Source organism: Cebus imitator, unplaced genomic scaffold, assembly GCF_001604975.1.
Source record: "Cebus imitator isolate Cc_AM_T3 unplaced genomic scaffold, Cebus_imitator-1.0 Scaffold85, whole genome shotgun sequence".
Taxonomy (NCBI): Eukaryota; Metazoa; Chordata; class Mammalia; order Primates; family Cebidae; genus Cebus; species Cebus imitator.
The window spans coordinates 4,020,931-4,038,698 of NW_016107400.1; the positions used below are offsets into that span (position 1 = coordinate 4,020,931).

General features: G+C 40.1%; 1 protein-coding gene across 7 annotated transcripts in view; it reads right to left on the reverse strand.

Moving 5' to 3' along the window:
- The window catches only part of DNAH3 (dynein axonemal heavy chain 3), a 237,164-nt gene that overhangs the window by 94,379 nt on the left and 125,017 nt on the right, over nucleotides 1–17,768 (reverse strand). For all 7 annotated transcript variants that reach the window (XM_037740562.1, XM_017534343.1, XM_037740566.1 and 4 more), the window contains one exon: nucleotides 14,614–14,859. In XM_037740562.1, the coding sequence (XP_037596490.1) occupies nucleotides 14,614–14,859 (246 nt within the window). The remainder of the gene's footprint in view (nucleotides 1–14,613; nucleotides 14,860–17,768) is intronic.

The following is a 17,768-nucleotide window of genomic DNA, read 5'->3' on the forward strand; positions in this document are numbered from 1 at the left end:
TTTTTTTTTTGAGAGGGAGTCTCACTCTGTCACTAGGCTAGAGGGCAGTAGTTCGATCTCGGCTCTCTGCAACCACTGCCTCCAGACTTCAAGCAATTCTGCCTCAGCCTTCCCAGTAGCTGAGATTACAGGCGCTCGCCACCACACCCTGCTAATTTTTGTATTATTAGTAGACACAGGGTTTCAACATATTGGCCAGGCTGGTCTCAAACTCCAGACCTCAGTTGATCCACTGGCCTCAGCCTCCCAAAGTGCTAGGATTACAGGTATGAGCCACTGCTCCCGGCCCTTCCCCTTCTCTTTCTTTCCTTCCCTCTCTCCCCCTCCATCCTTCCTTTCTCCTCTTTCCTCATCTCTCCCCCCTCCACTTCCCTTCCCTTCTTTCTTTGGAGTATTTTAAGGCGAATCCTGATATCACACCATTTCATCTGTGAATACACATACTCAACTTTAGACCAATTTCATTGATTCCTTTGTGAACTGTGAGGTGATTAATTCACTCTTCCTTCCACCTTCCCTTCATTTGTGAATACACATGATTCAAGTTTAGACCAATTTCCTTGATTCCTTTGTGAACTGTGAGGTGATTAAGTCACTCTTCCTTCCACCTTCCCTTCTCTGGTTCCTTTTGTTGTCATTGACACTATAACTTTCACTTTGTCAGGGTTCATACTTATTTATATTTTGTTCTGCAACCATAATTTTCCCATTCCTTAGTCTTACGTTTATATATCAATAGATTCAGTGCTCAAACTGTTAAATAGATTCAATGCTCAGGTCTTTTTAACACAGACCATTTAAGAGTTCTTTGTTTTAGTTCATCTCTTAGTTGATTTCCTTCCTTCCTTCCTTCCTTCCTTCCTTCCTTCCTTCCTTCCTTCCTTCCTTCCTTCCTTCCCTCCCTCCCTCCCTCCCTCCCTCCCTTCCTCCTCCTGCTCCTCCTCCTTTATATTCTTTATAGAGATGGGGGTCTCACTTTGTTACCCAGACTGGTCAAACTCCTGGCCTCAAGTGAGTCTCCTGCCTTGGCCTCCCAAAGTGTTGGGATTACAGGCATGAGCCACCATGCCAAACCTCAAAGTTTACTTTTTAACCCAAGGTATATTGTGACTTAAGGTTCCTGACCCTCAGTTCTTCACCTTTAACATAGAATTAATACTATCTTCTTTATAAAATTATTATTGGATTAGATGAGAGAATGTATATGAAGCTCCTAAAATGTTACCCTACATAAACTGGGCATTCAAACAATGAGCTCCCATTTTATTGAGTGGCTCCAATGTGCCAGGACTGAGTAATGTGCTACTGGGGAAAATGTAGTCCCTGCCCTTAACAAAGTCTTAATATTTGTTTGATATTTTGGTTTTCTCATCAAAAATCCCAGCTCAGGGTGGCCGTGGTGGCTCACACCTGCAATCCCAGCACTTTGGGAGGCCAGGGCAGGTGGATCCCTTGAGGTCAGGAGTTTGAGACCAGCCTGGCCAAAAAGGTGAAACTCCGTCTATACTAAAAATACAAAAATCAGTCGAGTGTGGTGGCAGGTGCCTGCAATGCCATCTACTTGGGAGGCTGAGGCAGGAGAATCACTTGAACCCAGGAGATGGAGGTTGCGGTGAGCTGAGATCATACCACTGCACTCTAGCCTGGGTGACGGAGCAAGACTCTGTCTCAAAAACAAAAACAATACAAAACAAACAAACAAACAACCCCAGCTCAAAGCCTAGGGTCTCATCATTCCCTGATAGCTAATAACATTGAGCATCTTGTCATGGACTTATTGGCCTGTTTTGTTTTTTGTTTTTGTTTATGTTTTTTTAGACAGGATCTCACTGTCACCCTGGCTGGAGTGCAGTGATACGATCTTGGTCACAGCAACCTCTGCCTTTCAGGCTCAGGTGATTCTCCTACCGCCGCCTCCCAAGTACCTGTGACTACAGGCATGCGTGCACCATCATACTTGGCTAATTTTTGTATTTTTTGTAGAGATGGGGTTTTACCATGTTGCCCAGGCTGATCTCAAACTCCTGGGCTCAAGCGATTTGCCCACCTCAGCCTACCAAAGGCATAAGCCACCATGCCTGGCCTGTATCTCTTCTTTAAATAACTGTCTATTCAGACATTTTGCCCATTTTAAATAAGGTGATCTTTTTGTTATTCAATTATGATAGCTCTTTATATATTCTAAATTTGAGTGCCTTTTAAGATATGTAATTTGTCAGAAATTTCACCCATTCTGTGGGATTTTTCATTTGATGTCCTTTGAAGCACGAAAGTTTTTAATTTTAATGATGTTTAGTTTGTCTATTTTTTATTTTGTTGCTTGTGCTTTTGTCTTAAGACATCATTGCCTACTCCAAAATCATAAAAATGTGCATCATGTTTTCTTCTAAGAGTTTTATAGTTTTAGCTTTTACATTTAAGTCTTTGATCTATTTTGAGTTAATTTTGACTACAGTGTGAGGCAAAACTACAAATTCACTTTTTTTTTTTTTTTTGAGACAAAGTCTTGCCTTGTTGCCCAGCTTGGAGTGTAATGGCACGATCTTGGCTCGCTGCAACCTTTGCCTCCCGGGTTCAAGCAATTCTCCTGCCTCAGCCTCCTGAGTAGCTGGGACTACAGGTGCATGCTACCATGCCTGGCTAATTTTTTATATCTTTTGTAGAGACAGGGTTTCACCATGTTGGCCAGGCCGATCTTGAACTCCTGACCTTGTGATCCTCCTACCTCGGCCTCCCAAAGTGCTGAGATTACAGGCGTGAGCCACCACATCCAGCCCAAATTTATTCTTTTACATGTATAATTCAGTTGTTCCAGCACAATTTGTTGAAAAGATCATTCTTTTCCTATTTAATCATCTTGGCACCATTGTCAAAAATCAAGTCACCATAAATCCAAGAGTTTACCTTCTGGATTTTCAATTCTATTCACTTAATCTATATTTCTATTCTTTTGCCACTATACCATGCTATTCATTTATGAACTTAAAAAATTAAACTTCTATTATTACAAAATTCTTTCAACAGAAATATTTTCTGGCTCTTGATTCATGTTACCTGTTAGACATTCTCCCTTTCTCTCTTTGATGTGTGCATGACTGCCTTACCATTCTGCTCTGATATAATTGGGTAAATTCTTCTTGACATTTTTCCCAAAATTATCTGGGGTCGGTTTATGTTATCTACTTTGTTGGCCACCATTCAAGGAAGGGTGTGTGACTTTTTTTTCTATAGCCTTAATCTACAGGGTTGGGTAAAGGGAAATGCTCAGTTGTCCTGCTGGAAAATCTGACTACTGTACCCTCTGAAATCTGTCTACATTTTCTGAACCATGGATCCATCTTACTCCCATCCCAGCTAGTGATGCCTCATTCCTATAGCTCATGTCTCCACACAGCACAAGGTTGGAAGATGCAAAACCTGGTGGGCTTTCCCATCCATACTAAGGTCCTCCAGCATCACACAGGAGCTTCCATGATGAAAGGTTTCCCTTAGATCTTTTGTGCAGCTGGTGGTGTGGCACCTGCACAAAAGATCTAAGAAAAACCCTTAGATAGTCCGTTTTCCTCTCCATTGGTGATTTCCAATTAGAACTTTCAGAATGTTGTTAACTGACCTGCTTTCCTCTTCCCATCACTCTCAGCAAGACAGTGGGGTGGCAGGTTCTGGGTTGGGAGATATGTCAGGCCAGAATCTTGTTTTCTCTCCTATTCACTACTTCACAGTGTTGTAGAATTAAGTTGTAACTCGTTCTTTGGTTATTGCTGGGGACTTTTTAGGATTAAAAAATGATTGTTTATTTCATCTAGGTAAGGCTGCAGAGTGATCGCTCTTAAAATACCTAATGAAATCATGGGCTGATTTCATTAAGATCTCTTAAAATACCTAATGAAATCATGGGCTGATTTCATTAAGATCAGCCCATGATTTCGTTAGGTATTTTAAAAGAGATCTTCTGTTATTCTACGTCACTCTGCAGCCTTACCTAGAAGTCAATCTGGTGCGATACTTTTAGAAAGCAATCTGGCATGATGCTTACAGAGCTACAAGAATGTTCTCTAAGTCAGAAATCCCATTTCTGGGAATTTATCATAAGGAAATAATTCACAATGAAAATAATCTGTATACATGAGTATGCAACACCATCTGTGATGGCAAAGAAATAACTTACATATCCTACATTAGGAGACAAGTAAAATTAGGTCTTATAAGATGGATGGAATATTCTTCAGTCATTAAAATGATAGTTGCAAAAGCTAAGTATTAGCAGAGAAAATGCTTTTAAGAAACAATGATAGATAGATTATAGAGTGGAATATATACCATTATGGCAATTATGTAAAGAGATGAAATCAGGTGGACAAGTAAGGGAACTGACTGTTTAAAAACTGAAATGACTGCAATACGGTGGTATGAACAAAGAGATACTTACTGATAATTTTTTTTAATAGAATAGAATTGCTTTTACAATAAAAAGGAGACACTAAAAGCCTGAACCAGTAAAATATTTTTCCCTCTTCCTTTGCTGATGTTGAGCTAGAGCTAATTGTGGCTTGATTTGGGAACATTTAGGCTAATGAGAAAAGATTTGACTGGACATGGTGGCTCATGCCTGTAATCCCAACACTTTGGGAGGCCGAGGTGGATGAATCACTTGAGTCTGGGAGTTGGAGAACAGGCTGAGTAACATGGCAAAATCCTGTCTCTACAAAAAGTACAAAAATTAGCCAGGCATGGTGTCTGTAGTCTCAGCTATGTGAGAGGATTATCTGAGCCTGGGGGGGTCGAGACTGCAGTGAGCCATGATCATACCATTGCACTGCAGCCTGGACAACAGAAGGAGGCTCTATGTCGAAAAAGAGAAGAGAAAAGAAAAGGAAAAAAAAAAAAGATTTAACCAGTAAAAGTGAATTTACCAGCCGTGTGACCTTGGCAAAGGTTACTATTTGCGCATCCGTGAAACAGGCCTGATTTTATGTCAAGCTCGGAAAATCACTACGCAGAGTGAGTGAGATATATGTGTCAAACATCTAGCATAGTTCTGGGCACACAGAAGGCACTTGGTAATGCTTAGCTCTAGTTCTCCTTGGTTTCCATCAGAGTAAATGGCTCCTGTTCTCTTTGTGTTGTGATTATAACTTAAACTCTGGCCTGGGTGCGAGAGTGGAAAGAGAAGAACAGCAGAAATTCAGGAATGGATCGGTAACGAATTGGTAAATGACTTCTATCACTTCTACCACTCCTACCCCAGCTCTGCTGTCCTCTCCTGCCCTTGGGAAAATAAGGTAAACTTTTCAACTGAGCAGCGAGTGACTTTTCAAAGGTCACACAATGAATGAGTGAATAAAGAGACATTTAGCATTTTCTGGACAAATAGACTCCTGGGTTGACAAACAAAGGTCTATGTCAAACAATATGAGCCCAACATTGATGGAGTCCCACAAGGATCAGCTTGCTTTCATTAATGTATGCTTCCCCGTGTAGTTCCTCCAGCACTTATTCGAGAGATCCATTTATGCCATGCCTTGTATATCATGAAATCCTAGAAAGCAAACATCCCATGAAGTCAGGAAAGGCCTTCCTGGAGCACTCAGCATTAGAATTTTAATCATGGGCCCTCATGGATAGGTTAGAAAGCTATTTTAAGCTTTTGAAAATGGTTATAAGAAAGCGCAGGGTCCTGCTATGTTGCCCAGGCTAGTCTCAAACTCCCAGGCTCAAGTCATCCTTCCAACACAGCCTCCTGTGTAGCTGGCATTACAGGCATGAACCACCATCCTGAGCAAAAACCTGTTTATTAAAACAAGCTGCTGCAAAAGAAGATATACAAAGAAGTCCATTTGCAGGACATGTTGAGAATTAAGGTTTGTTTTATGCTGCATCTGCTGGGTAGGACATGGAGGGAGGAGATGAGGCCATTGTTGTAGACAGGATATTATAAGGGACGATTACCTAGAAACTGAGTAGGAGCTATGCACATCACATCATCAGCCCTTTAGTTGCAGAAGGAAAGGAAAGAGGTCATCACAAAGTGGTCTGAAAGCGAGGTCAAGGGCAATTCATGTACCATCTTATAGATAGAGCATAAACTGATCTTGAAGGATGAGGAAGACAGAAAACAACATGTGGAACCTGTGAAAAAAATATTGCAAAGTAAAGGAACGTCATATGGAGTTTAACTTGAAGAATTTGTCTTTGAAAGTTTCTTTGGGCGGGGGGACAGGGTCTTGCTCTATCACCCAGGCTGGAGTGCAGTGGTCATGCATGGCTGGGGAATGTATCACAGCTCACTGCAACCTCAACCTCCCAGGCTCAAGTGATCTTCCTGCTTCCTGTAGCTGAGACTACAGGCATGTGCCATCATGCCTGGCTAATTATTTTGTATTTTTTGTAGAGACAGAGTTTTGCAATGTTGTCCAGGATGGTTTCGAACTTCTGGGCTCAAGCAATCCACCTGCCTCAGCCTCCCAAAGTTCTGGGATTATAGGGTGAGCCACCATGCCAGGCTGAAACTTGTTTAATGCAGGACTTGAAACCAAACTTCGGGAAAACTGGTATCTTCATTAAGGTGCAGAAAAACATAATTTTAAATGAAGTAGCAACAGAAAGGGACAAAGGAAAAACAAGCTAAGATGAAAAGGCGAGATGAGATAAAAAGTGAGATGGATGTCCTAAGACATGATGATGTTAATAGCAACAAAATTGCTCATGTTTATTTAACATTTCCTACATACCATGCGTTCTTCAAAGTATTTTTGAACACTTTGAGTATTACCTCATTTAATCCTTACTATTATTATTGTCCCCATTTTATAATTGAGGGAACTGAGGAGGATAAAGAAGTTGTTCAAAGTCACCCCAGTAGTAAGTGTTGGAGCCAGGGTCTGAAGTCTGACAATTTCACTCCATGCCCTGTGCTTTCCCATCCTTGTGCTAAGAAAGCCTGACACAGAAATAAAAGATACAAAGGCAGAATTAAAATCACTGAAGCCAGTAAAAAGAATAGCTGAAGTTGTGGGTGGCTGACATCAAAATGAAAAGTCTACCTGGAAAGACCAGAGCCCCAAAACAAAAAAAAAGGAGATAATGATATGGTAGCTAGAGAATAAAATTTTTCCTTGCTGATGGAAAGGATGCATCACATTCCAGGCAAAATAAACAAAAGGGGACACAGTCTGTTAAAAACAAAACAGAAACAAAACCTACAAAAGAACATTAAATAAAGAACATATGAAAAACAAACTACCACTTTATATATAATTCGACCTCATTTCTAATTTTAAAAAAGAATAAATTTAAATTAGATACTATTTTCACTTTTCAAATGTAAACAGAATGCCAAAATACATATGGCGAAACTGATAGAACTTCAAGGAGAAATAGACAAATCCAATATTATAGTCGGATACTTCAACCACCCCTGCCAATCAGCAATTGGCATATAACCGTCAGAAAATAAGTAGGAATATAGTTAAACTGCATAGCACCATTACCAATCAACAGGATTGAATTGACATTTATTACTTTATTCAACAACAGAAGACTACATATTTTCTTAAGCTCACATGAAACATTCACCAAGATAGAACACATTCTGGGCAATAAAAGACTTTTTTGTTTTTATTTTTAGACAGGGTCTCACTCTTTTACTCTGGCACCCAGGCTGGAGTGCAGTGGCACGATCATAGCTCATTGCAGGCTCCAAACTCCTAGACTCAAGCAATCATCCCACCTCAGCCTCCTGAGTAGCCGGGACTACAGGTATGCTCCCACACGCAGCTAATTTTTGTTTTTGTAAAGATGGGATTTTGATATGTTGCCCAGGCTGAAACTCCTGTACTCAAGCGATCCTCCATCTTGGCCTCCTAAAGAGCTGGGATTACAGGTGTGAGCCACTATGCACAGCCAAGAAGAATGATCTAAAATCAGTAATCTAAGCATCCATCTTAAGGAAACTAGAAAGAGAGAGCAAATTAAATACAAGTAAGCAGAACAGAAGAAATAAAAATTATTGCAGAAATCATGAAATTGACAATAGGAAATTGATAAAATTAACAAAAGCTGTATCTTTGAAGGATTAATAAAGTTGATAGGAGGAGCACAGTGGGTCACACCTATAGTCCCAGCATTTTAGGAAGCTGAGATGGGTGGATCATTTGAGCCCAGGAGTTTGAGACCAGCCTGGGCAGATCCCATCTATTAAAAAAAAAAAAAAATGATAATCCTCTAGACAGGTTAACCAAGGAAAAAAGAGAAAACAGCACTAATATCAAGAATGAAAGAAAGGCCATCAGTACTGATTCTATAGACATTAAGAGGATAATAAAGGAATATTATGAACAACTCTATGCCAACAAATTTGATAATTAAATAGACCAATTCCTTGAAAAACATGATTTACCAAAACTCACATAAGAAGAAGTAGATAATTTGAATAGACTTTTATATATTAAAGAAAATTAATCAACAATTAATAACCCTCCAAGAGAGAAAGTACCAGGCCAAGATGGGTTCGATGGTGAATTCTATCAAACACTGAAGGAAGAAATGATAGAAATTCTCTACAATCTCTTACGGAAAATAGAAGGAAGCAGAGGACACACTTTACAACTCATACTGTGAGGCCAGCATTACGCTAATATCAAAGCCAGATAAAGACATTATAAGACAGAAAAATTATAGACCAATATCTCTCATCAGCATAAAGGCAAAAATATTCAACAAAATATTAGCAAATCAAATCCAACAATGTATGAAAGTAATTATGCATCACAATCAAGTGGTATTTATTCCAGGTGTATAAGTCTGGCTCAACATTTGAAAATCAATTAATGTAATTCATTGCATTAACAGGATAAAGAAGAAAAATCATATGACCATATTAACAGATTCAGAAAAAGCATTTGACAAAACCAACATCCACTCAGGACAAAGACTCTCAGTAAACTAGGAATAGAGTGAATTTCTCACCTTGATAAAGAATATCAACAAAAAACCTTCAGCTAAAGATCACACTTAAGGGCCAAGAACTAGATGCTTTCTTCCAAGACTGGGAAAAGGATAAGGAAGCCCTTTTTCATTACTTCTGTTCAGCAGTATACTGGAAGTCCTAGCTAATGGAATAAGACAAGAAAAGGAAATAAAATATTGGAAAGGAAGAAATAAAACTGTCTGCCAATGGGCATAATTATCTATGTAAAAAGTCCCAAAGAATCAACAAAAAATCTCCTGGAACTTACAAATGATTATAGCAAGATGGCTGGATACAAAATTAATATAAAAAAGTCATCCCAGCACTTTGGGAGGCCGAGGCGGGTGGATCACGAGGTCAAGAGATCGAGACCATCCTGGTCAGCATGGTGAAACCCCATCTCTACTAAAAAATACAAAAAATTAGCTGGGCATGGTGGTGTGTGCCTGTAATCCCAGCTACTCAGGAGGCTGAGGCAGGAGAATTGCCTGAACCCAGGAGGCGGAGGTTGCGGTGAGCCGAGATCGCGCCATTGCACTCCAGTCTGGGTAGCAAGAGTGGAACTCCGTCTCAAAAAAAAAAAAAAAAAAAAAAAAAAGTCAAATGCTTTTCTGTATACAGGCAATGAACAAGTGGAATTTGAAATTAAAACACAATACCATTTATATTAACTCCAAAAAAAGAGAAATACTTAGGTATAAATTTAACAAAAAAATGTACAAGATCTATATGAGGAAAACTATAAAACTCTAGCTAAAGAAATTTAAAAGTCTGAATGAAGAGAGATAATCCATGTTTATAAATAGAAAGACTCAAAATTATTTAAAAATCTGTTCTTCTTGACTTGGTCTAGGTAAACATAGGCTTAACATATTACCCAGCAATAGCATGTCTATGTGTTTGCTAAATGAATTAATGGAAAAGCTGTATTCACAAAGGCCTTTACATAAATGTTTATAACTGCTTTATTTATAAGTACCAAAAATTGTAATAAACCAAAATGTTCTTTAGTGGGTGGATGGATAAACATACATACAATGAAATATTATTAAATGATAAAGAAGGAATCTAACAAAGAACAAAAATCCACAGAGGAACCTCAACTGCATACTGCTAAGTGAAATAAAGCAGTCTAAAAATTTCACATACTGTGTGATTCCAAGAATATCATATCTTACAAAAGTCAAAACTATAGAGACAGTAAAAAGACCAGTGGTTGCCTGGGGATCGGAGAGGAAGGGAGGATGAAGAGGTGGAACACAGGATTTTTTGGGTTGTGTAAAACTATCCTGCCTGGTTCTGTAATGGTGAATACGTGACATTTACATCTTGGTCAAAACCCATAGGACATACAACACGAGTGTGAATCTTAATGTAGACTATGAACTTTATTAATAATTTAGTAATATTGGTTCATCAATTGTAACTATAATACCACAGTACTGCAAGATGTTAATGGAAGAACTGTGTTTGCGTGGGTGAGGAAAAGCGGCATATGGAAATTCTCTGTATTTTCTGCAACATTTTTCTATAAATTTAAGACTAAAGTCTATCAAAAGTTTTTTTTAAAGGAAAAGAAAGTTAAAATGAGATATGATTTTCCTATTTCAGATTGCTTGAGATTTTTATTTGTTTGTTTTGTTTTTGAGACGAAGCCCTGCTCTGTTGCTCAGGCTGGAGTGCAGTGGCGTGATCTTGGCTCACTGCAACCTCCACCTCCCAGGTTCAAGGGATTCTCCTGCCTCAGCCTCTCAAGTAGCTGGAACTACAAGCACCTGCCACCATGCCCAGCTTATTTTTGTATTTTTAGTAGAAATGGGGTTTCACCATATTGGCCAGGCTGGTCTCGAAATCCTGGCCTCAGGTGATCTTACAGGTGTGAGCCACCGTGCCTGGCCGAGATATGATTTTCATATTTCAAACTGCTTGAGATTTTGAAAACACAAAACTCAGTGAGGCCTAAGGGAAATTTAGCAACCAAAAGCTTTAACATATTACCAACCTCTTGACTCAGCAATTCTATTTTAGGAAATTGTCATAAGGAAATAACAATGAATTAAGTAAATATGTAGCCACCAGAATGTTGTTCACAACATTGTTAATGATAGCAAAAACTAGGAGATAAAACTACAGAATGATCTCATATTTGTAAAAATAAATCTGGAGACACAACATGCATAGGAAAATGTCTAAAAGAATTGTCATCAAAATGTTAATCATAGTTGTCATTTTATTACTTTTTTTTTTGAGATGGAGTCTTGCTCCATCACCAGTCTGGAGTGCAGTAGCGCGATCTTGGCCCACTGCAACCTCTGCCTCCTGGGTTCAAGCAATTCCCCTGCCTCAGCCTCCCGAGTAGCTGGGACTAGACTACAGGTGCATGCCACCACACCTGGCTAACTTTTTGTATTTCAGTAGAGATGGGGTTTCAACATGTTGGCCAGGATGGTCTCAATCTACAGACCTCGTGATCCGCCTGCCTTGGCCTCCCAAAGTGCTGGGATTGTGGGTGGCATGAGCTACCGCGCCTGGTTGATTACATATTTTTATTGTACATTTTTTTTCTTAAAAAGTAAGAATGAACTTCATACCCACCAGGATGGCTATTATCAGTAAAACCTACAGAGAAAATACAAGCGCTGGTGAGGATGTGGAAGAATTGGAACTTCTGTGTATCACTGGTGGGAATGTACAATGTTGCAGCCTCTATGGAAAACAGTATAGAAGTTCCTCAAAAAATTAAACATGGCATTAATGTATAATCCAGATTTTTACTTCTGAGTATATACGCCAAAACAGCAGAGACTCAAAAGACAGTATTTGTATGTCCACGCTCTAGCAGCTTTATTCACCATAGCCAAAAGGTGGAAGCAACTCAAGGGTCCGTTGACAGATGAATGGATAAACAAAACGGGGTGTCTGCATGAAATGGAATATATTCAGCCTTAAAAAGGAAGGAAATTTCAGAAACTCAAAAGAATGCAACCATTTGTCTCTTATCTACCTATGACTTGGAAGTCCCCTTTCTGCTTCAAGTTGTCCTGCCTTTCCATACGTCCAGATGGAACCAAGGCTCACCTTACATATGTTGATTGATGTCTCCCTAAATGTATATTATCCCTAAATATATATCAGTCAACATATGTTGATTGATGTCTCCTTAAAATGTATAAAATTTTAAGGAGTCAAGCAATGCCACAACATGGATGAATGCTGAAGACATGCTAAGTAAAATAAGCCAGTCACAAGAAGACAAATACCATATGATTCCTCTTACATGAAGTACCCAGTGTAGGCCACTTTATGGTGACAGAAAGCAGAATCGTTATTTCCAGGGTAGGGGTGGAGAAGGGGCATTGGAAGAAGCACTGTTTAATGAGAACAGTTACAGTTTGGGAAGCTAAAAAACGTTCTGGAGCTGAAGGGTGATAATAGTTGTACAACAATGTGAATGTACTTAACGCCACTGATTTGAACAATTAAAAATGGTCAAAATGGTAAATCCTGTGTTGTGTGTATTTTACTACTACAATAAAATAAGCAAAAATTGTTCAAACCAAAAACTCAATGTTGAATGCACGACAATGTGACTAATGGATTGATACAGAGACAGAGGCTCCATGCAGTTCATCTTGTGAAAGGAACATATCTTGGGCCCCCAAAATCATTAAGCTAAAAGGAAAAGTCAAGCAGAGGACAAACCTGCCTCCCATTCTATTAAGTCATCCCTCCACTCACTGAGATAAATGTATATCTGATTGCCTCCTTTGGAGAGGTCAATCAGAAACTCAAAAGGCGGCAACCATTTACCTATGACTTGGAAGTCCCCTCCCCACTTAAGTTGTCCTGCTTTTCCAGAAGGAACCAATGTTTACCTTACATTGACTGATGTCTCATGTCTCCATAAAATGTATAAAACCATGCTCTGACCACCTTGGGCACATGTTGTGAGGATCCCCTGAGGCTGTGTCATGGGCATGCATCCTCAACCTTGGTAAAATAAACTTTCTAAATTAACTGAGACCTGTTTCAGATTCTTGGGGGTTCACAATCTGACAGATGACCATGTATCGCATGAAGTGTGCAAGCTATGCAGAGAAAGAGTACCTGGCAGGTGGCAGTAGTATGTACTTGCTCATTCATTATTTCATTATTGTGAGAAAAATTCAAACATACAGAAGCACGGAAGACGTTGTACAGTGAAAATTTATACACTCACGTTTTAGATTTTACCATTAGCTTTTTCTTTGTTTTAGTACATACCGGGTCATTCCTCTGTCTTTCCATATGTTGGAATTAATCTATCTTTTTTTAAAAAAAAAAAAAAAAAAATTAATCTATTTTTTTTTCTTTTTTTTTTGAGACAGAGTCTCACTCTGTCGCCAGGCACCAGGCTGGAGTGCAGTGGCACAATCTCAGTTCACTGTGACCTCTGCCTCCCGGGTTCAAGCAATTCTCCTGCCTCAGCCTCTGGAGTAGCTGGGACTACAGGCGCACGCCACCACGCCCAGCTAATTTTTGTATTTTTAGTACAGATGGGGTTTCACCATGTAGGCCAGGATGGTCTCGATCTCTTGACCTCGTGATCCTCCCGCCTCGGCCTCCCAAAGTGCTGGGATTACAGGCTTGAGCCACCGCGCCCAGCCCTAATATATCTTTTTTTTAAAAAGAATTCAAAATTGTGCTGGGCACGATGGCTCATGCCTGTAATCCCAGCACTTTGGGAAGCTGAGGTGGGCAGATCACCTGATGTCAGGAGTTCAAGACCAGCCTGACCAACATGGAGAAACCCCATCTCTACTAAAAATACAAAATTAGCAGGGTGTGATGACACACGCCTTTAATCCCAGCTACTCAGGAGGCTGAGGCAAGAGAATCGCTTCAGCCCGGGAGGCAGAGGTTTTAGTCAGCCAAGATCGCGCCATTGTACTGCAGCCTGGGCAAAAACAGCAAAACTCTCAAAAAAAAAAAAAAAAAAAATTCAAAATTGTAAGCATCTATATACTTTCTCCTAAATACTTCTATGTGCTTATCATTACATAGTGTTCAGTATTTGTTTATATATTTCTTCCTTTGATATAAATCTTACAATGAAATGCACACATCCTAAGCTACATTTACTAAGTTTTGGCAAATGCATATATTTATTTGTGTAACCCAGGTCACTCTTTTTTTTTTTTTTTTTTTTGAGACCGAGTTTTGCTTTTGTTGCCCCCAGGCTGGAGTGCAGTGGCAAAATCTCAGCTCACCGCAACCTCCGCCTCCCAGGTTCAAGTGATTCTCCTGTCTCAGCCTCCCCAGTAGCTGAGATTACAGGCCTATGGCACCATGCCCAGCTAATTTTGTTTGTATTTTTAATAGAGGCGGGCTTTCACCATGTTGGCCAGGCTGGTCTCAAACTGCTGACCTCAAGTGATCCGCCTACCTTGGCCTCCCAAAGTGCTGGGATTATTGGTGTGAGCCAACACACCCGGCCAAGGATGATATTTTAATTCTGTCATTCCTTACACATTTATTAGCCACCGTGCCTGCCTGGCCTTCCTTGGCTTCTGTAAAGGGCTTAACTGGTCTGCACATTCTGATTGGGTTTAGAACATGTAATTCAAACTATTATACTAGAACATAACAAATGGGTGCTAAGTTACCTCTTTCTGGAAAGATGTTGTTTTTGGTGAGTCTGACGCTTTTGGGCCTTGGGTGGTCATCATTCATGCCCAAGATCAGGTTACGGAAAAACATATCAAATTTCTTTCTGCTGTCCGCGTTGATGGTGCCAGCCACGGTCCACACCAAGGAAAAGAGAAATAGTCCTTGTAGCCAGAGAAACATCTGCTGGCTTGACAGGCCTTCGAGTAATTCCGTTTCCTCCTCTTCTGCTGCCCTGATTTCATCTAAAAGTGAGAAAAGGGAATCTCAGGACATAGTGCAGAATGCTATAGATATGAGAGCTGTGAACTGGTTGGCTTTGCCTTTGAAGGGTCTAGGGCGGAGGGGTGACTGATATTGGCTGAGTGCCTCTATCACCTACCAGATCATTTATCACACGCATTTTTTTTTTTTTGAGACAGGGTCTCACTCAGTCTTCCATGTTGGAGGGCAGTGGTGCGATCACAGCTCACTGTAGCCTCCACCTCCTGGGCTCAAAGGATCCTCTCACCTGAGCCTCCAGATTAGCTGGGACCACAGGCACCAGCCACCACACCTGGCTAATTTTTGTACGCCAGGTTGCCCAAGCTAGTCTTGAACTCCTGAGCTCAAGTGATCCACCCACCTCAGCCTCTCAAAGTGCTGGAATTATAGGCATGAGCAATATTTTTATTGCAGTAAAATACGTGACATATAATTTACCATCTGACCGTTTTTTAGTGTACAGTTCAGTGGTATTAACTGCATTCATACTGCTGTGCAACCACCACCACCATCTATATCCAGAACTTTTTTCATCTTGCAGAACTGAAGCTCTTTGCCCATTAAACAATAACATCCCACTCTATCCTCCCTTATCTCCCTTGCAACCAGAACTCTCCTTTCTGTCTTTAAAATTTGTACTCTATGTACATTATAGAGGTAGAATCACACAGTCACTTTGTGACTGGCTTATTTTCTTAGCGTAATGGCTTTAGTGTTTATCCAGGGTGTAGCATGCATCAGAATTTATTTCCTTTTTAAGGCTGAATAGTATTTCGTTGAAAAATGACACACATTTTGCTTATCTGTTCATCTATCAATAGACACATGGGTTGTTTTCACCATTTGGCTATTGTGAACGAAAGTTCTATGAACTTGGTTGTACAAATATCTGATCGAGTTCCTGCTTTCAATTATTTTGGGTTTATATCCAGAAATGAAAGTGCTGAATCAACAAGTCTATGTTTACTTTTTGCTTTTGGATATTAATCTCTTATCAGAGAGGAGGTAAAACAAAGGTCCCACTAGCTATGTTGGCCAGGGAGGTCTTAAAACTCCTGGCCTCAAATGATCCTCCAGTCTTGGCCTCCCAAAGTGTTGGGATTACAAGCATGAGCCACTGCTCTGTCATTCAGGCTGGAGTGCAGTGGGGTGATAGCTCACTGCAACTTCTGCCTCTTGGGTTCAAGCAATTCGCCTGCCTCAGTCTTGTGAGCAGCTAGGATTACAGGTGTGGGCCACCACGTCCGGTTATTCATTTATTTTTTTTGTATTTTTAGTAAAGACAGGGTTTCACCATATTGGCCAGGCTGGTCTCAAACTCCTGATCTTATGATCCGCCTGCCTCGGCCTCTCAAAGTGCTGGGATTACAAACATGAGCCACCACTCCTGGCCTATGCTTACTTTTTAAAGGAACCATCAAATTGTTTTCAACAACAGCTGTAACATTTTACATTCCCACCAATAATGCACAAAGATTCCAATTTCTCTACATCCTCACCACCGTTTGCCATTTTCTGGTGTGTGTGTGTTTTCTTTAATAGTAGCCATTCTAACGAATGAAAGTTGGTATCTTACTGTGGTTTTGATTTGCATTTTTCTAATGATTAGTGATGTTGAGCAACTTTTCATGTACTTATTGGCCATTTGTATATCTTTTTTTTGGAGAAATGTCTATTCAAATCCTTCGCCCATTTTTGAATTATGTTGTTCATATTTTTGTTGTTGAATTTTAAGAATTCTTTATATATATTCTGGATATTAATCTCTTATCAGAGAGGTTACTCAGGGTTGGGAACAATTAGTCCCTTTCTTATGTTTGTGCCTTCTTTCCTAGGAGATACTACACAAAGACAGTAGACAGAACTTGCAAAAATATGCAAAACGTGGCAGGGTGCAGTGACTCATGCCTGTAATCCCAGCACGTTGGGAGGCCAAGACAAGTGGATCACAAGGTCAGGAGTTCAAGACCAGCCTGGCCAAGATGGTGAAACCCCATCTCTACTAAAAATACAAAAATTAGCCAAGTGTGGTGACAGGCACCTGTAATCCCAGCTACTCAGGAGGCTGATGCAGAGAATTGCTTGAACCCAGGAGGTGGAGGTTGCAGTGAGACAAAATCACACCACTCCACTCCAGTCTGAGTGACAGCATGAGACTCTGTCTAAAAAAAAGCAAAATTTACAAATAATGTAAAAGCATGGCATTTCCACAATTGATGTGCTTCTGAGAAACTTGCCTCAAAATTTAATTTTTGAAAATCAAATCATATTTAGAAATTCTCCACTTCCTATACCTACAATACCTTTGGGAAAAAATGGGCTAAGATAATATGCTCATGTACCAAAAATTGTATAGATTTATCTTGAATTGAGTTGTGTGTCATCTTGCAAAACAAATGACATCCAATAAAAGTTCTCCAAATGAACACATCTTTTGTGATTTCCAGTAGAATTCAGTAAAATTTGATTGCTGTAAAATGGTTAGAGAAATATCTGTGCTGGACATGCTGCTTCATGCCTGTAGTCCCAGTACTATGAGAGGATGAGGTAGGATGATCACTTGAGGCCAGGAGTTTGAGACCAGCCTGGATAACATAGTGAGACCCTGTCTCTATAAGAACTAAAAAATATTAGCTGGGTGTGGTGGTATGCACCTGTAGTCCCAGCTATGCAGAAGGCTGAGGCAGGAGGATCACTTGAGCCCAGGAGCTTGAGGCTGCAGTGAGCTATGATTGCACCACTGTATTCCAGCATGCACGGCAGAGTGAGAACCTGTCTCACAAAAATGAAAGAAAGAAAGAGAGGAGAGAGAGAGAGAGAGAGAGGGGAGAGAAGGAAGGAAGGAAGGAAGGAAGGAAGGAAGGAAGGAAGGAAGGAAGGAAGGAAGGAA